Genomic DNA, 16614 nt, shown 5'->3' with positions numbered 1-16614 from the left:
CATCCGCTCGCATAACTTGCTCAGTTTTTGATGTATTCATAATGCGTTACATTTTCTGCCCGCTTAGTTTGACGGATCTCTGGTTTTGTGCTCACAAAAACGTGGGGCAATACATATTGGCCGCTGTCTATAATCTACGTCGACTTTTTTCAGCCATCTCAGACCCCCCCCCCCCCCTCCCCTCTCGTAGACTTTTTTTTATACAAAATTTTCGAAATTTGTATGGAGCCTAGACTTTGGCCAGACCCCCCGTCCCCCTTTAAGAGTCTACGTAGTTTATGGACAGGCCCTTATTTAGAAAGTGTACGCAAGGAACCTTCACCTTAAATTCGAGTTGCGATGGAGATTGTTGTTCGGCGGCATTGTTCGGTGGAAAAAACGGAAAGTGACGCGTGTTTGGGGCAGTTGCAATGAGGACCTCCGTCGCGTTGCATTGTTCAAAGGAAAAAGTGAAAAGTGACGCGTGTTTGGGGCACACATTGTCCTTCCTCGTGAAGTGAAGGAGTGGTTGCGGTCATCCGACGACATGGAACTGGGTGAGATCATTCCGATTTTTTCTTTACATCCTAGAAGGAGTTGAGGTAATTTCGCCAATGCGTTTTCATGAGGACTCCTGGAGTCTGGTAATACCTTCAAATTAATTTTTTAGCTCTGGTGCTGACCTAATATTGAAGCGATAGAAGAAAGTAATTGCAGCTCACCATAATCATTAAGAAAATTAAAAATAACTGGTTAAATTACCTCAACGGACGTCGATCACAGGGAAAACATGCGACTACTCTTAGTAAAATACATAATTCGAAAATAGCTATCTAAGCTTGCAAGTTTATTCTCCGAACACTCTAAGTTCAATACTGTGAGAAGCGCGCGACTATTTTCGTGGGTTGGTCGGTTTTCTCAGTAGGGAGATGGGGACACGAATATTGAATGTGGAATCAGAAGCGTGCGATAACTTTCGTGGGAAAGTCGGTTTTCACGGTCGGTTTTCATATAACTAGTGGATTATATCACCTACCAAAGGTGGCTCCAAGATCCACAACTTACCCTACTTACCCTACTAACAAATACTCCTTCCCGAGACAACTGTGTGGATGCTGTGGATTCCACGGTTTCTAGTAACAACGGTTGCCGAACTAACATTCCTTCCCTTTCCCGATGACCGTAAGGACGTGGCCGGCGCCGTTGTTGACTTTCAAATATTGAACTCGCGAATTGTGTACATTGAGAGTGAGTAGCTAGTCCCAAGCACCATTCATTGGTTCTCTGTGCAAACTTCGATTGTTCTGGTCAATCACGGAGTAGCAACTACGATGTGTACGGTTATCTTTGCTTTGCTTTGCAAGGAACCTTCAACCTTTGTTGCTGTTAATTGAGGGGCCCAGAATCAAAGGGGTGTAAGTGACCATTTTGCCGATTTTGAGCTGAGCATTTCATTAAATTGTTCAGATCTCAAGCTTTCAGGAACTTTTTTAAGATTGTTTCTACGTTGATTAGAAAAATTATAATAAATCAGAGAAAATTGTGTTGATTTTGAAACTCCATACATTTTGTATGGGATGAAAAATTGGTCAAAAACTTTAAACCTCATTTACTCGAAAGTGAGTTTTTGTCACTTACACCCCTTTGCTTCTAACCCCCTCAATTAGTATAATTTGGGATATTTAAAAATGCAATTGATTTAAAAAAAACTGAATTATGAACATGGAATCGTGTCCTGGAGCCGACCTACTGATACTGTTGGAATAGCTGTGGTTTGACTTTACTTCGGTCTTTGAGCGTGCCGTGCATTTGTAGACTTGAGAACGTCTGAAGTTGAACATTTTCGTAATCTATCACTATGATACTTCCATCCAAAGAACACGTTCAATGATTGATTCCAATAACAGGGACAAAATAGTTGTAGGTTGAATTTTTATACACAGTGTATATGAAATACTAACCCATAACATGAAATGATACAATTTCGCAATGATACTGCACTAGTATGGGACACACTTGTATGGAAAAATTAATCCTCGCTCCAGTCGACTTTTTAGATACCATTTAGGTCCCATATAAACTGTACAAAATTTCAGTGCAATCGGTGAAACTATAATTTAGCGCAAACGTTTCAAAGTTTGCATAGGATTTACTATGGGAAAAGTTACACTTTCAAACAAAAAATCCCAGAGGTCGCCCTTTGTCCCCTTAATTCAAATCGATCAACGCTACTTGTATAAAAATCATTTATAAAACTTTCCTTCGAAGACCGCAAAACGATTGGATGATTGTGGAAAAAGTTATTGATTTCTTACCAATTAGTGAACCAACGAATGGCTTTTTGTTTTGTTTTATCAGCAACACTGCTGCTGCCGTTGTAGCATGGGGTAGCGGGACGCATTACCACCCCCAGAAACAGCAGCAGCCAAGGCAGCAGCTACAGTGCTGCTAATAAAACAAAACAAAAAGCCGTTCGTAGGATCACTAATCGGTAATAAATCAATAACTTTTTCCACAATCATCCAATCGTTTTGCGGTCTTCGAAGGAAAGTTTCATAAATGATTTTTCTACAAGTAGCGTTGATCGATTTGAATTAATGGGACAAAGGGCGACCTCTGGGATTCTTTTTTTTTTTTTGAAAGTGTATCTTTTCCCATAGTAAATCCTATGAAAACTATGAACCGCTTGCGCAAAATTATAGTTTCACCGATTCCGCTGAAATTTTGCACAGTTCATATGGGACCTAAATGGAATCAAAAAAGTCGACTGGAGCGAGAATTTGATGTATGTCCCATACTAATACTGCACCCTTTCGTCACCTGGTTTCCAAAAACTGAAAATGTATTTTGCAACGCATACAACTGCAGCACCTCCTGAGCTGACATTTCGGTGATAAGAATCCGTCAGATAATATTGGCAACGCTAAACCTAAAAATAAACCTCCGACTCTTATCATGCATTGATTTGTCTGAATTGAACCGGTAGTTGCACGAGCGTGCCAAAATTGTAAAAAAAAAAGAAACAACATCTGAAGCTGCACGGCAAATCGGCAAATCACCAAGTGCCTAAATATATGACGTACGAGACAATCTGGAGACAGATCGATTGCGGAGTACAATTGCGTACGGGAATCGCCGTGAGATAAGACGTGTCACTTGTTGCTCAACAAGGCGATTGAAGGGAGTTAATTATGGGGATTGGGAAATACGGTTGATTTATCTGGGAAACAAAAAAATATTCAAAATGCTTACTATCTAACGTGTGAATGTGTGCTGTCAGTCGGCAATATGCTTTTTTGAACTCGAATAACATGTACTACAAATTTATTGATCCTTTGCTTACTACGAAGTCGGATGTTATATTTTACAACAGTCCATCTAGAACTCTAATCCAATTTACAAAATAAAAACAACGTACACGATCATCATATTTTCCGGAATTTTAGTAATAATTCATATACAATTTAAGTTGAAGTTGGACTTTTCAGTAATATCTTTAGATTGGTATTTTGCCATACTTTGAAAAAATAAAAATTAAATAAATAAAACTTTCAAAAACTGATAGGAATTTAACTCTAAATCTCTAAAATCATTAGTAAATTTGGATGATGGTAGGATGGCCTTTGAAAAAAATATTCCAAGAGTTATTTATACCAATAATTACCAAAACGGTTCAATGACCATTTTTTGAAAAATTAAGTTTTCTTTACCATTGGATGAAGAAAAAAAAAGACCTTACACCGTCTTCAATCAGAGGTTGCACAGACTGAACTAATCGCTAACATTCAACAACGGACAACACACGAAATTCCCAGTGTAGTAATATGGGCGATTTTCGTACAACCCTAACAAGTTTTGAACTGCTATATCTCGGGATGCAAAGCAGATAGAAAAATGTTGTCTTCAGCAAAGTGCTTCAGGAAGTCAAGAGCAACATGGTTTTGTGCCAATTAGTTGGTATTTTTACCACTAGGTGGCGTTAGTTGTCATGTGAAATTTTGATCTGCTATATCTCCGGATGCAAAGCTAATAGTATCGTCTTCGACATTTTATTTTCGGAAGGTCAGGAGCAATCTGTTGATTCCCCAATTACAATTGATTGCAATACCGTAACGAGGGGGTACTAGGCATGAAGTAAACATATAAATAAGTAAAGGAAAGGTTCCTGGGCCGACTGAGAATCGAACCCGTCACCGCTGAATACCCGTGCACTTACCGCATTAGCTATATGGGTCCCGAATTCCTTCCGCTTCAATAGGCATTCGATCTAAATGACCATTCGCCGGCAAAGATCACGAAAAAATGATAAAAGCTCAAGAACAGACATGCTGAGTGTCCGACGAATCGGAAGAATACGCTACATTTTTACATGTGACAGCCGGTAACCGCATGATAGCTGAGCATGGCTAGCCGCAAAAAAAAAATATCATAGACCATTAGTTGCTACGTCATATTGTTAATCAAAAGAATACTTTGCGTTTCATAGATTCAATTAATTAAAAGAAGGCAAAGCATCAGAAAAGAGTAGTCACAAGCTTTTATGCTAATAATGTTTACTACTGATCTATTTTAAATAACTACGTTTTGTATAAGTCATCGATGAAGATTGAATTGCGTAAGGTAATCGATATGAAAAGTACTTTGCTGAAGACGACACTTTTCCATCTTCTTTGCATCCCGAGATATAGCAGTTCAAAACTATACTTAAAAACTAACACCACCTACGGCAGATTTCTCTTGCTTTCTTGAAGAACTTTGCCGAAGACGACACTGTTCTATCTGCTATTGATCTCCAGATATAGAAGTTTGAAATTTACGACTAGCGTCACCTAGCGGCGAAATCACCAATCAATTGTTAAATCACCAGATAGCTTCCTGAACGTTTGACAACCGCCAGGTAAAAATAAAATCTAAAAAAAAATGACAAAATTTTAACGCAATTTCAGCATGAGTATCGAAAATATCTACAAGAAAACTTCAAAAGCTACGGCGAGAATTTTAGAAAGAATTCTCCAAACCGTTTTCAGAAAAAAAAATCGAAAAAAATAACAAGCATAGTAATTGATTGAACTACTCCAAAATTGTCTAAAAAGTATTTAAAACATAAGGTGGTTTTCTGAAAACAAAAACAAACCATGGAGATAAAACGGAAATACATCTTGAAAGCATTCATAGACGAAAATCTCACAGAAATGTAAAAGGAAACTATGGCTATATTTATTGAAAGTTGTCTGGTGCACTTCGTGAGCGAATTTCAGCACATGATGTTCGTCAGAATCTTGATGTTCTGACGAGATGTAAAAACCTAAAAACTTCAGTGAACTTATTTGGCACGGTCCCAAACGCTGCTTCAAGAAGCGTCCGTTACTATTTTAAAGAGAGTTTTTGCATTGCAACCAGCAACCCGGCATTCTAGAGTTTCATTAGATTCTTAAAACTAATTTTTAGTTTTTTTTTGGAAACCCAATTAATCTCGATTCATGCTCTCAGACCGATAGATTTTGTACTGGATATGTCAAAGTTGTTTCATTTAATCCAATATCTTAACAAAATTTATATGATTCTGGCAAACCTAAACTGATGTGCATGAAATTTGAACACAATAGATAGATTTTCTCCAAATATTTTTTTTAATTTTTATTTTTGTGTAACTTAACTTATGCTAATTCTATACTTTTTCTCGAAATAGTTCCTCATAATATAGTGACACATTTAAGAATATTAGAAAGTGAAAGTGTCTGATAATATTTGAAAAATATTTCTGAATACATACTTAAAAACACTTAAGGTTCAGCAAGAAGCATTTCCTCATTTTTATAGTTCTTATTTTTTTTTAAATAATAACACTTTTAAGATTTATTTTTCGTTATTTCCTTCAAACTGAAAATCATTGTCTATCAGTAAAAAAAATCTAAAGATATCTTAATCCTTTCTCTAACTACACGGTATAGACAAAATTTTCACTTATCAAAAAAGGTCAAATAGCTGTAACTTTTCGAAAATTGCATCAAAAAATTTAAACACTAGCTGTGTATCAAGAAAAAAACTACAAAATGATATACAGGGGATAGACAAAATGATCGGTACAGGCAAAATTTTCATTTTGAAAGAAATGTTAAATTAGTTGTAACCTTTCGAAAAGTGTATCAAATATTCTCAAATTTTCACTGTAAGTTCATCAACTAGTTGTGTATCAGTGGTCCAAATTTGAAAAAGATTGGACTATTCGCCATGAAGTTATAAAGGTTCTTGAAAAAGATATAATTATCCGATAGCCAACTTTGAGCTGTTATATCTCCTGATTCAATGAATCGAATGCAATGAAATTTTGAGCTATGAAAAACCTTTGAATTAACTTAAAATTCTTAGCGCGAAAGAAAATTATAACGGCTAGATTATTTTTCTAATAAAACACCAAATTATCCAAAACTTCGACATCGTTTCAAAATTCAGGATGCAAATTTTAATTCATTTTATTTCCCTTTAATTGATTTATACATAAATGTGTTTTGAAGAAAAGTAACAACATAGCCGCCAATAAATTGAAAAGGTTATGGGATGCATTTTAAAATAGATCAATTTACTGAAAAATCTATAAATATTCCTCTTGTTAAAAATTTCAAGTTTAGTCAAACGTTTTTCAGAGTTCATTATATAAGTCATAAATGGTCAAAATTTCATTGCATTCGGTTCATTGCATCCGGAATTATATCGGATAATTATATCTTTTCCAAGAATTATAACTTCGTGAAGAATAATCTGATCTTTTCCAAATTTGAAACACTGATACACAACTTGTTGATGAACTTACAGTAAAAATTTGAGAATATTCGTTGCACTTTTAGAAAATTTACAGCTAGTTGAACATTTTTTTGAAAATTGAGAATTTTGAATGTTCCGATCATTTTGTCTATCCCCTGTAATTTGAGCTGTTATATTTTCGGTTTCAATAAACCGAATGCAATGACATTTTGAGCACTAATATTATATCATATTATAAAGTATCCAGATATATTTTGTACTGATGCGGGACACAGTTTAACATAACTCAAATTGTTAGCTTTTCAGTGATTCGGGGCCCTATTTTCAATAATAATAATAATAATAATAGTATCAAAACACAGGTTGCAGGCATAACAAATAGAAAAGTTGAAATAATTGATAAATTTTCGAAAAATGCTGATTTTTTATGTATTTGATTGTCATGTTTATCAAATGTTTTTTATTTTATTTCTTCTTTTTTGTGAATTTTAACTAAGGCTAATTCTTCACACATTTATCAAATATGGATAATGCAAAACAAAGCCTCAAATTGAAAAAAGGACAAACCTGTTAGAATCCCAACATGGTCGCGACAATGGCCGACTCTCGTACCCAGAGATGCCAGATGATTTTCTGTATCACTCGTTCAAAAATCTGTATCCCATATAAAATTTGAGTGGGAAATCTGTATCCCATACAGATAGAAAATCTGTATTTCATATAAACGCTATCTGTATATATCTGAAAAATCTGTATAATACAGATAAATCTGTATATATGGCATCCCTGCTCGTACCTTCTCACGATTTCAGGCAAACAAATCTCGTGAAAAACCAAGCCAGCTTTTCTTATTTTAAGCGTTTTTCAAGTGAACGAAAGCAAAATAAAAATTATACTGTCGTCAGATGATTACTTTTTGAGATTTGTGCATGTTGAACTGGGATCCCATGTCGTTTGTCTTTAAAATTTTACTTAGAAAGGTAGAATCAAAATTCCTCTGAAGATCTCTTTTTGTATATTTTTCGAGATCCTTGTAAATCAATTAACATCTTTTTTGGGTTTTCTGAAGTTTATCTCTAAAAATTTCAAGAGAATTCGTTCGACGTGCCTGCATATTTTTTCATGAAAAGCCGCTGTTCAAACATTGTAAGAAATTGACGTGGAAAATTTAGGAAAGAGTTTTTGACAAAAATGAAACTTTCATATAAAGCCCTTGATCATTTCTAAAACTCCCCTGGAACATCTGTAGACGCGAGTCCCGGAGAAACCTTTAAAATACATTAATATCTGCAAAATAATAGCATGTAAAAACTTTGGATAAAAAGTTGGGGATTCTTTACAGGCATTCCTGGTTGAATAGCTGGAGGAGTTCTCAAAAAATCCCTTGTGTAGTTAGTAAATTTTGAAAAATTTCAACAATGTCCCTCGAGAACTTTCCCTAAGAGGTTACTAAGGCATATTTTCAGTATTTTGCTGGAAGATTCGTCTCTACCGCGATTGCACTTTGTTCATTGGAACTTTTCAGGCATTGCTCAAAAAATTCTCAAACTTAAGTTTTAGGAATTCATTTAAATTATCCAACTATAACCCATATTCGCTTTAAAAGTTCCCTTTTTTTCACAAATCCAGAACCTTTGATATACTTCTCTAGTGATTTTATCTGACGAAATCTGTATTACTCAAAGAACGCCCTGTGGGTTGCCATAGTGTGGGTGTATGTATCGATATCTCTGGGAACACTTATAAAAATATTTTGGAAAAAAGGTGATCAAAAGTTCTTCTACTTCACTTGCAGAGAGTTGAGAGTTGAAAATAAGCATTAAGTTAAAATTTCCGAATTAAAAGAAATATATCAAAATGAGCCACGTTGATTCATGAAAAAAATGTTTATTTTTAATTTTTTTTTAAATTTAATTGTTCTGAAGTGAGAAGAGCAAAGAAGAACAAAATCAGTTCCACATCCAGCAGCAGTTGAAATCCGGGACATTTCTGGGACACTTTACAATGCGGGACGACTAGCATGGATCCGGGACTGTCCCGCACAATCCGGGACGTCTGGTCACTTTAAATCAAGTTGATCAACGTACAGTGAAAGTTTGAGATTTTTCATGCATTAGCATTAGCATTAGCATTAAGCAAGTCGCACAAATTCGTAGGTGGTACAGCCCTGGATCGCTGTTATGAGGGTTGCATCTTTCCTGTCCGTTATCAAAGCACAAAGATTTGGGACTAATCTCTGACTCTTAGACAAGATTGACGCAATCCTCCAACGGTCGAGTGCTGTCCTGGCCACGTCCTTGCGACAGCTGAGGGATGGGGAAGGAAGATTAGTTGGACACCTATGAAAGTACATAGAGACCTCTACATTCTTTCAGGCCTAGGCATCACGGGAATTTGGATGTTAAAGGAAGGGTAAAGTTCAAAGGAAACGTTTGGTCAACGTTCAGGTGCACGCAATAGTTTTGGTTGATGCCTGGTTCCTTTCCTAAGTTTGAGATTTTTCATGCACTGTTGAAAAGTGAAAATTTTGCCTGTCTCGATCATTTTGTCTATCCCCTGTATGTATAGAATCCGATTTTGAAAATATTACTTCAAAGAAGAAATGAAGAAACTAAAAATGAGAAAATGCATGCATTAGGTTACTCTATTCTTAAAAGTATTCACAAATGTTTTTAAAATATGAGCAGGGTTTCAAAAATTTTGAACAAATCGATCAAACATCAAAAAGTTTAAGCCGAGGTTTAAGCAATTCTATTATTTTCAAGTTCAAGAAATGTATAACATTTCCATCTCAAAACAGCGATTCAATGATTAAATAATTCTCACTCTCATAATGGATAATACGCTACGCTCTAGGCATATTGATTCAGATATTTCCGATTGCGTTTTTTTTTCGATTCGGCAATCAATAGCGCATAAACCTAGGATTGCTAGCCAGGACATATGGTATAAATGTCTGTACTCCATCCTTGAAGCAAAACGGCACATGAAGTGATGTCCAAGATTGCGACCATTCATTTGCAAAGATTTACATTCATTTGCTATTATCTCAGTTCAGAAGCATGCTATCGAAAAACAATGTATGGATGAATTTAACCTTGTAGTTTTATCTGAAAGTTTGCCGAATAACATTGGGGTCGCAAACGTATACCAAAGTCGTGAGCAAGCTGTGAAGGCAACTCTCTACGCGGTGAATGTAAATTTCATTCACGCTGTGGAAAGTTGCCTTCACAGCTCGCTCACGGCTTTGGTATGCGTGTGCGACCCCAATGTTATTCGGCAAACTTTCAGATAAAACTACAAGGTTAAATTCATCCACACATTGTTTTTCGATAGCATGCTTCTGAACTGAGATAATAGCAAATGAATGCAAATCTTTGCAAATGCATAGTCGGAACCTTGGTGATGTCACGTATCTCTTAACTACGTCATTTCCAACGCGGGTGCTTTAGTATAACAAAACATTCACAACAACACATCTACATGATCTACTCAATTACACATAAGCAAAATCTGAATCTTGTCATATCACTCACTTAAAGCGATTCTTAAATCATTTCTTTCCAAATATTGATTCTTGTAGAGTAGATATCATATTATCATATCCTTCCATATCCTCGTAAAGAGAAGATAGACGAGGCCGGCAATGGAAGTTTTCATGACTTTTTTGCACCTCTGATTAGCTGCTCTTTATTATCAATTTGGTTGGAAACTGGACGTTTTATGTCGCCAAAATCGATTTATCTCCCTAACCCTTGCATCATACCTAACGTCACGCATTGAGGGTATCTGATGCGCAACACAGTGCACTATGCGCGGCAATGTTAGGTCCGACGCATGGTAACATAAATTCGGTTCCGGACCAAATTGATAATAGCTTCCCAATTGAATAGGAGTTAACTTTAATGCAACATAACAACTTCAGTATGAAATCTAAGAATTACTCCGTTACCATGCAACGCAACCCGGTTAGAGGTGTGTAACAAACTCATAACTGAAGAATAACATATTTTGCCATTATGTCTAAATTAGCAATTCTTTAGTTTTCTATGAATAGCTCAGGATGACACATAAAAACGAAACATGCTATCATTGTAAAACTTGTAATTGGCGAGTTATTATTGAATATTATAATAACATAATAATAACAAATATTACAATCATACTATAAAGCCACAATATCACATCAATAACATTATTTACCATCATATTAAAATTTGTTATTATTTTGACATTCTTTTTGCATTTTTGTTATTTTTACTCTTATTTCAAACAAACTAATGACTAATTTTGTCATTCAAACATTCTATTTTAATGGTGAAATTTGCCCTTCAATTGCCATTCCGCTCTACCCGTTAACGCAAGTTCTATGCACAATTCCTATCCATATGTAAATAAAAACCGAGAAATTGTTTAAAACATCTAAACTGAATACTACAACAGTTTACAAGACATTGTGCACTGGTTCAGCAAATATGATTTTTTTGAAAATTGAAGCTAAAAAAATGGTTGTTTGGGCCATTTTATTCGAAAATTTGTTATCCTAAAGACTAAAACAACGAGTCTAATTATTTCTTATGGGCCACAAATCTATTACATTCGGAGTTTCACTACATATATCGATTTTCTTTGGAAAATGGCACCAAGATACCATTTGAAAAACAAAAAAAACATTTGAATAGTTTTTCAGCTGGTATTTTGTCATTGAATGTTTGTATGAATGTTTAATTTATAGGGAAAAGGGATAAAAATGAGATCATCTCTGATTGTGATGAACAAGATGCTACCCGTTTGAGGTTTCATCATAAAGAAGCACGAGTTTTGAACGACTTTGCCGATATTTTTAGGAAGGAAGTGTGCACAATTCAATTCCCTGGGTGTTTTGCTTGGGAATACGTAGGTACCTACTTTTTATTTGCTTGGCAACCGGAACTGACTTGCCTACGTTTTTTTTTTGTTCAAATTTGTACATTTTGCAATGGCTCAAAGTTTGAAGGTTACATAATTCTCAATTGCCTAATGCTTTTTTATTATTTAAAATCCATTTCTCTATAGTGAACGTAGAACTCTACAGTTTTGATAGGTAATGGCAGCCTACCAATGATAGTGGCTTAAGACCTGATATCGATTTGCGATCCTCGTTTTACCAACTGTGCAAGTGGTGCACTTCATAACTTGTCTTAAAATTTAGTACTACTTACCTCCTTAGTATTGAATCCAAGGAATGACAGCTTCCGAACGTTATTATCTCGACGACTCATTTTTCCTCAAACCGCATTAAACTTTTTTTCAAAGAAATCACTCCAAACACTTAAACGACTCTTCTCACAAATCACCAATCACACCTATGTGTTTATTTTCTCGATTGATTCACAGCAGTGAAATTTTCTGAAAAGTAAGCAAGAGAAAAAGAAACGCACTGTTAATCACTCTGAAAAACATTTTCCTTGTTGAAAATAATAATCTACACCTAAAAACAGATCGAAGTGTAACGATGATTAGCAACCACGCACAACCACTCGAAGGTACCACCCAACTCACAAAAATAGAACAATTGCCGGCCAGTGCGCAATCGTTACTGGTACCTGTCGATGGAAGTACAGTTTCAAACGCGTTTCCGAGACATTCGGTAATCACACACTCAAAATTAAAAGAACGACCAAAAAATGAAAAAAAAAATCAAAGGGTGTCAACGAACGTATTCGATTATCTCAACGGTCACATGGAGCTTACAAGTGGAATGATAAACTTGTGACTTGGCGTGTCGTCTATCGATGCTCCCTCGTCGTCGATGTGTTTTATCATCGATACCGCCTCACGCCGTCGCACTTTTTACACCTGTGACGACAGTGATAAACTTGAAACAGTAGCTCTTACAACGCCTATTTGTTATCTCGTTGCCGCTAGTAAGCCAGAAGGAAGCCGCCCCGAACGGCACACGGTAGTTGGAGAGTTGGACTTTTGGCTCGCGAACGCAATGGACCGGTGGTATTTATTGCCATTTTTCTTGTGGCGTTGTTGGCCCGGTTTTGAATTCTGGGGCGCTCCTTGTTTTATTTGTAACATCTAAGGCAAATATCCAAACATATCTATTTATCGAGATGTTTGCCTTTGATGATTAAAAAACACGCCGTCTAACAAAGTTCGAAAACAATCGCTGATAAGATTTCTTCGGTGTTTTCATATATTGACTCTATACAGCAGCATGAAAGGAAGCGTGCCTCGCTTGCGTTCAATGTAAAATGTGCCTGATGGTACAGAAAGATATTGACATCACTGCAAAATTCTGCAATTCAAACAATTATAGTGTGATCGTATCGGTATCGTTCTTGTGATGAGGGGGTGACGAATGTAGACCAAACCATTAAACCAGTAAATTCACGATGGCTGAACACAAGGGTGCGTGGCAGGCTTGTTTACAAATACTCTTGGAAATGCTGATAGTGATTTATTGAGGTAACATTCACAACGACAGCTAAAACGTTTGGGTTCGAACAACTGCATCAAGTTTCGACTTCCGATCAACCATCAACATCTCGATATGATTCGTTAAGGGTACAACGGTTCACCCTCGTCAACTCAGAGGCTCCATCACTGCAGAAACAGTCACACGAAGCATGCAGTCCCACAAAGCTCCCGGAATTGAATAATTCCATAAACTACAGAGTCTGTAATATCTAGGACACCGAGACCGGCAGACTGAATAATGGGTGCCTTAGTGTAGGGAACCTTACTGTGAGCGACTACTGGCGTCATTTTACAGTGCAATGTAGAGTAGACCATATTGTTACATTTCGTATCTTTCGGAGGCTCCTCTAGGGCAGTTCAGCGTAAACCAAAAGTCCCTCAATTTGGCCACTCTAATACGCTAGGAAGTTTCAGATAGAACATCAACCCTAAAGCACAATACGACGCTGTAATGTGCACATACTTGCATAACAACGCTCTGTCCGACCCCCTCCGACTCCAGCGACTACTCATCAGTCATGGATATGACTGGCTTCAGACTGTTGATTGCTCTGATATTGATACACGCAACAGAAACACGTGTTTGATGAACAAATTGAGACAAGAATTATGAAAAGAATTCTACGTGCTCCGATGGAAATCGAACGCACGACTCCCAATTCGTTAGACGGGCGCTTCTTTCCTCCAAGCTACGGAGCCACTTGACCGTTCCCTGAAGGCACAGAACTAAACTCTATTCCACAAATGCACATGGTTTGCTCCTTTTTACAATCCAAATCTGCTTCGGATGAAATTTGATGAACATTTATATTGCGTGCAATGTGTATGAATATCAGCGCAGGAGAAGAATTATTTTTAGAAATTGTAGTGAGGCTCGGGCACTATCTATCCGATGACTTATCGGTATGGCAATTGGTATGCCATCGGACACTCGAAGGGTCGGTCCTCGGCCGACCTATTACGGTAGTGTGACCGTAGCACCCTACAAATGATCAATTTCTCGATTTTTGCTTAGGCTAACCAAGCCAAGGGGGGAAATCACAACGTGTGTTGGCTCTGAAATTCATACACGCAAAAAAAAACACATGGTAGAGATGAACAAATTGAGACTTGAAGCATGAAAAAATCCACGTGCTCCAGAGAAAAGAAGCGCCCGTCTAGCGAATTGGGAGTCGTGGGTTCGATTCACATCGGAGCATGTGATTTTTTTCATAATGGAAGTCTCAATTTGTTCATCAAACACGTGTTTCTGTTGCATGTATGAATGCCAGAGCAATCTTTTGTCTTTCTAAAACTGTCACTAGGTATTGCTTCGGAGAGGAGCAAGTGCCAGTATGCACCCCCATTTAACCTGGTAAGTCATTGAATTTTGAACTTCATGACTCTCTTTTTGGGCAACACCCTGGTTGCGCAATACCCTGGTTGCCAGCTTCGCATGTGACCTCGCTACTCCCTTTTAAAACAGAAGGTGGCTCAGGAAACGTAAGCACTGCTGCATTTACAAGGACAGTGACAATTTGAACCGAAGATGGCGTGGTAAAAGATCTAGGAGTATGTGTACAGGACGAAAGACTTCCGGCCTTTGACTTCCAAGAGATTGAGGAGGAGTTTGGCCGGTTGAAGAACAACAAAGCTGCTGAAGCAGATCAACTACCAAGCGAGCTTCTAAAATACGGTGGAGAAGCACTGGTGAGAGCACTACACTGGGTCATTACCAAGATTTGGGAGGAGGAAGTATTACCGGAGGAATGGATGGAAGGTATCGTGTGTCCGATCTACAAAAAGGGCGACAAGTTAGATTGCGGGAACTACCGCGCGATCACACTACTGAGCGCTGCCTACAAGATACTCTCTCAAATTTTATGCCGCCGTCTGTCACCGACTACAAGAGAGTTCGTGGGGCAATATCAGGCTGGATTTATGGGTGAACGCGCTACAACGGACCAGATGTTCGCCATCCGCCAGATGTTGCAGAAATGCCGCAAATACAACGTGCCCACACATCACTTGTTCATCGATTTCAAATCGGCGTATGATACAATCGATCGAGAACAGCTATGGCAGATTATGCACGAATACAGATTCTCGGTTAAACTGATACGATTGATTAAGGCGACGATGGATCGAGTGATGTGCGTAGTTCGAGTATCAGGGACACTCTCGAGTTCCTTCGAATCTCGCAGAGGGTTACGGCACGGTGATGGTCTTTCGTGCTTGCTATTCAACATTGCGTTAGAAGGTGTAATAAGGAGAGCGGGGATAAACACGAGTGGGACGATTTTCACGAAGTCCGTTCAGCTGCTTGGTTTCGCTGATGATATTGATATTATAGCTCGCAAATTTGAGACGATGGCGGAAACGTACATCCGACTAAAGAGTGAAGCCAGGCGAATCGGATTAGTCATTAATGTGTTACCGTTGAGACACGCTAACTTTGTTTATTAGTTCTTAAGAATAAATTTGTTAGTATTTGTTGATATAGTTAGAGTAAATTGTTAGTAAATTGATATTCTGTTATTTGTATTTTGTTAGTAAATTATATTGTATGTTGGTAAATGTTATAAAAGGATAATTAATAAAATCAGAACAAAATTTGTTAACACACAATCACCCTACACTGAACAGACCTAACACAACACTTACACAAAATGAGCCAAAAAGGGAAAGAACTGCCATGGCACAATCCACGTCAAAAAGGGAAATTCTAAGGGGAATGTGGAAAAGGCAAGAGGGACAGGCTACTGGGTCAAACCAAGCGAAAAGCAAAGTCTTTCCGTTCTGACCTCTTGAGGCAAATAGTTCGCTTTAGAGCCAATTACAGTTAAAATAACCGTTGGAAGTATCCAAGTTAGTTAGTTGATCGGAAAGTTATATTTCATTCGATCCAAGTGAATATTGAATCAGGTATGAACCAATAAAGAATTATTTGGTGATTCCGTCAACGATTCGCCCAGAAGTCCTGTTAAAACCTCGCCTATAGCCCTACTTTCCATAGGACCCATTATTATAGGCCGATTCAGCCTGGTAGTGGCCACCCGTGGCCCGAAACACCTGTAAAGCACCCCGTCCGCCGCCTAGGAGGCCCGAACAACGTTTTCCGTTCGGCTAGTGGCCTGCCTGGACAGACAGAAGTCCCGTCCGGCATTGAGGACCCACGACGCCCAGAACGATCCGTGATCACCCCCAGCCCTCGGCATTCCACGCTGAGCCCGTTGGTCATCGTCCACCATACCACCCCGGTGGCAATATCAAGCGCGAAGGTTGTGCCGCGTACCTCGTCATCCCGTTCAAGCCTGTCGGTCCTCCAAACGCCCAGGACACCCGCAGGAAACCCCCCCAAGTGCTCCACTTCCGGCCGGCCGCAACGTTACACACTACACACCGACACTCCACACACACAGTAAG

General features: G+C 37.9%; 1 protein-coding gene across 8 annotated transcripts in view; it reads right to left on the bottom strand.

The window, feature by feature from the left end:
* LOC109419421 (anion exchange protein 3) overlaps positions 1 to 16614 on the bottom strand; it is a 205510-nt gene that overhangs the window by 119201 nt on the left and 69695 nt on the right. For 5 of the 8 annotated variants that reach the window (XM_029866254.2, XM_029866249.2, XM_029866255.2 and 2 more), the window contains exons 1-2: positions 12212 to 12360; positions 11943 to 12129 (exon numbers count right to left, since the gene is read on the bottom strand). In XM_029866254.2, coding sequence (XP_029722114.2) covers positions 11943 to 12002 — 60 coding nt within the window. In that variant the 5' untranslated portion in view covers positions 12003 to 12129; positions 12212 to 12360. Of the gene's footprint in view, positions 1 to 11942; positions 12130 to 12211; positions 12361 to 12474; positions 12692 to 16614 lie in introns of those variants that run through there. The other 3 variants (XM_029866246.2, XM_029866247.2, XM_029866248.2) reach the window with 2 other exon arrangements.

This window comes from Aedes albopictus, chromosome 2 (genome assembly GCF_035046485.1).
Source record: "Aedes albopictus strain Foshan chromosome 2, AalbF5, whole genome shotgun sequence".
In the NCBI taxonomy this organism is placed as follows: Eukaryota; Metazoa; Arthropoda; class Insecta; order Diptera; family Culicidae; genus Aedes; species Aedes albopictus.
The sequence above is the reverse complement of the archived record's forward strand: the minus strand, read 5'-3'. Positions and strand labels throughout refer to the sequence as shown.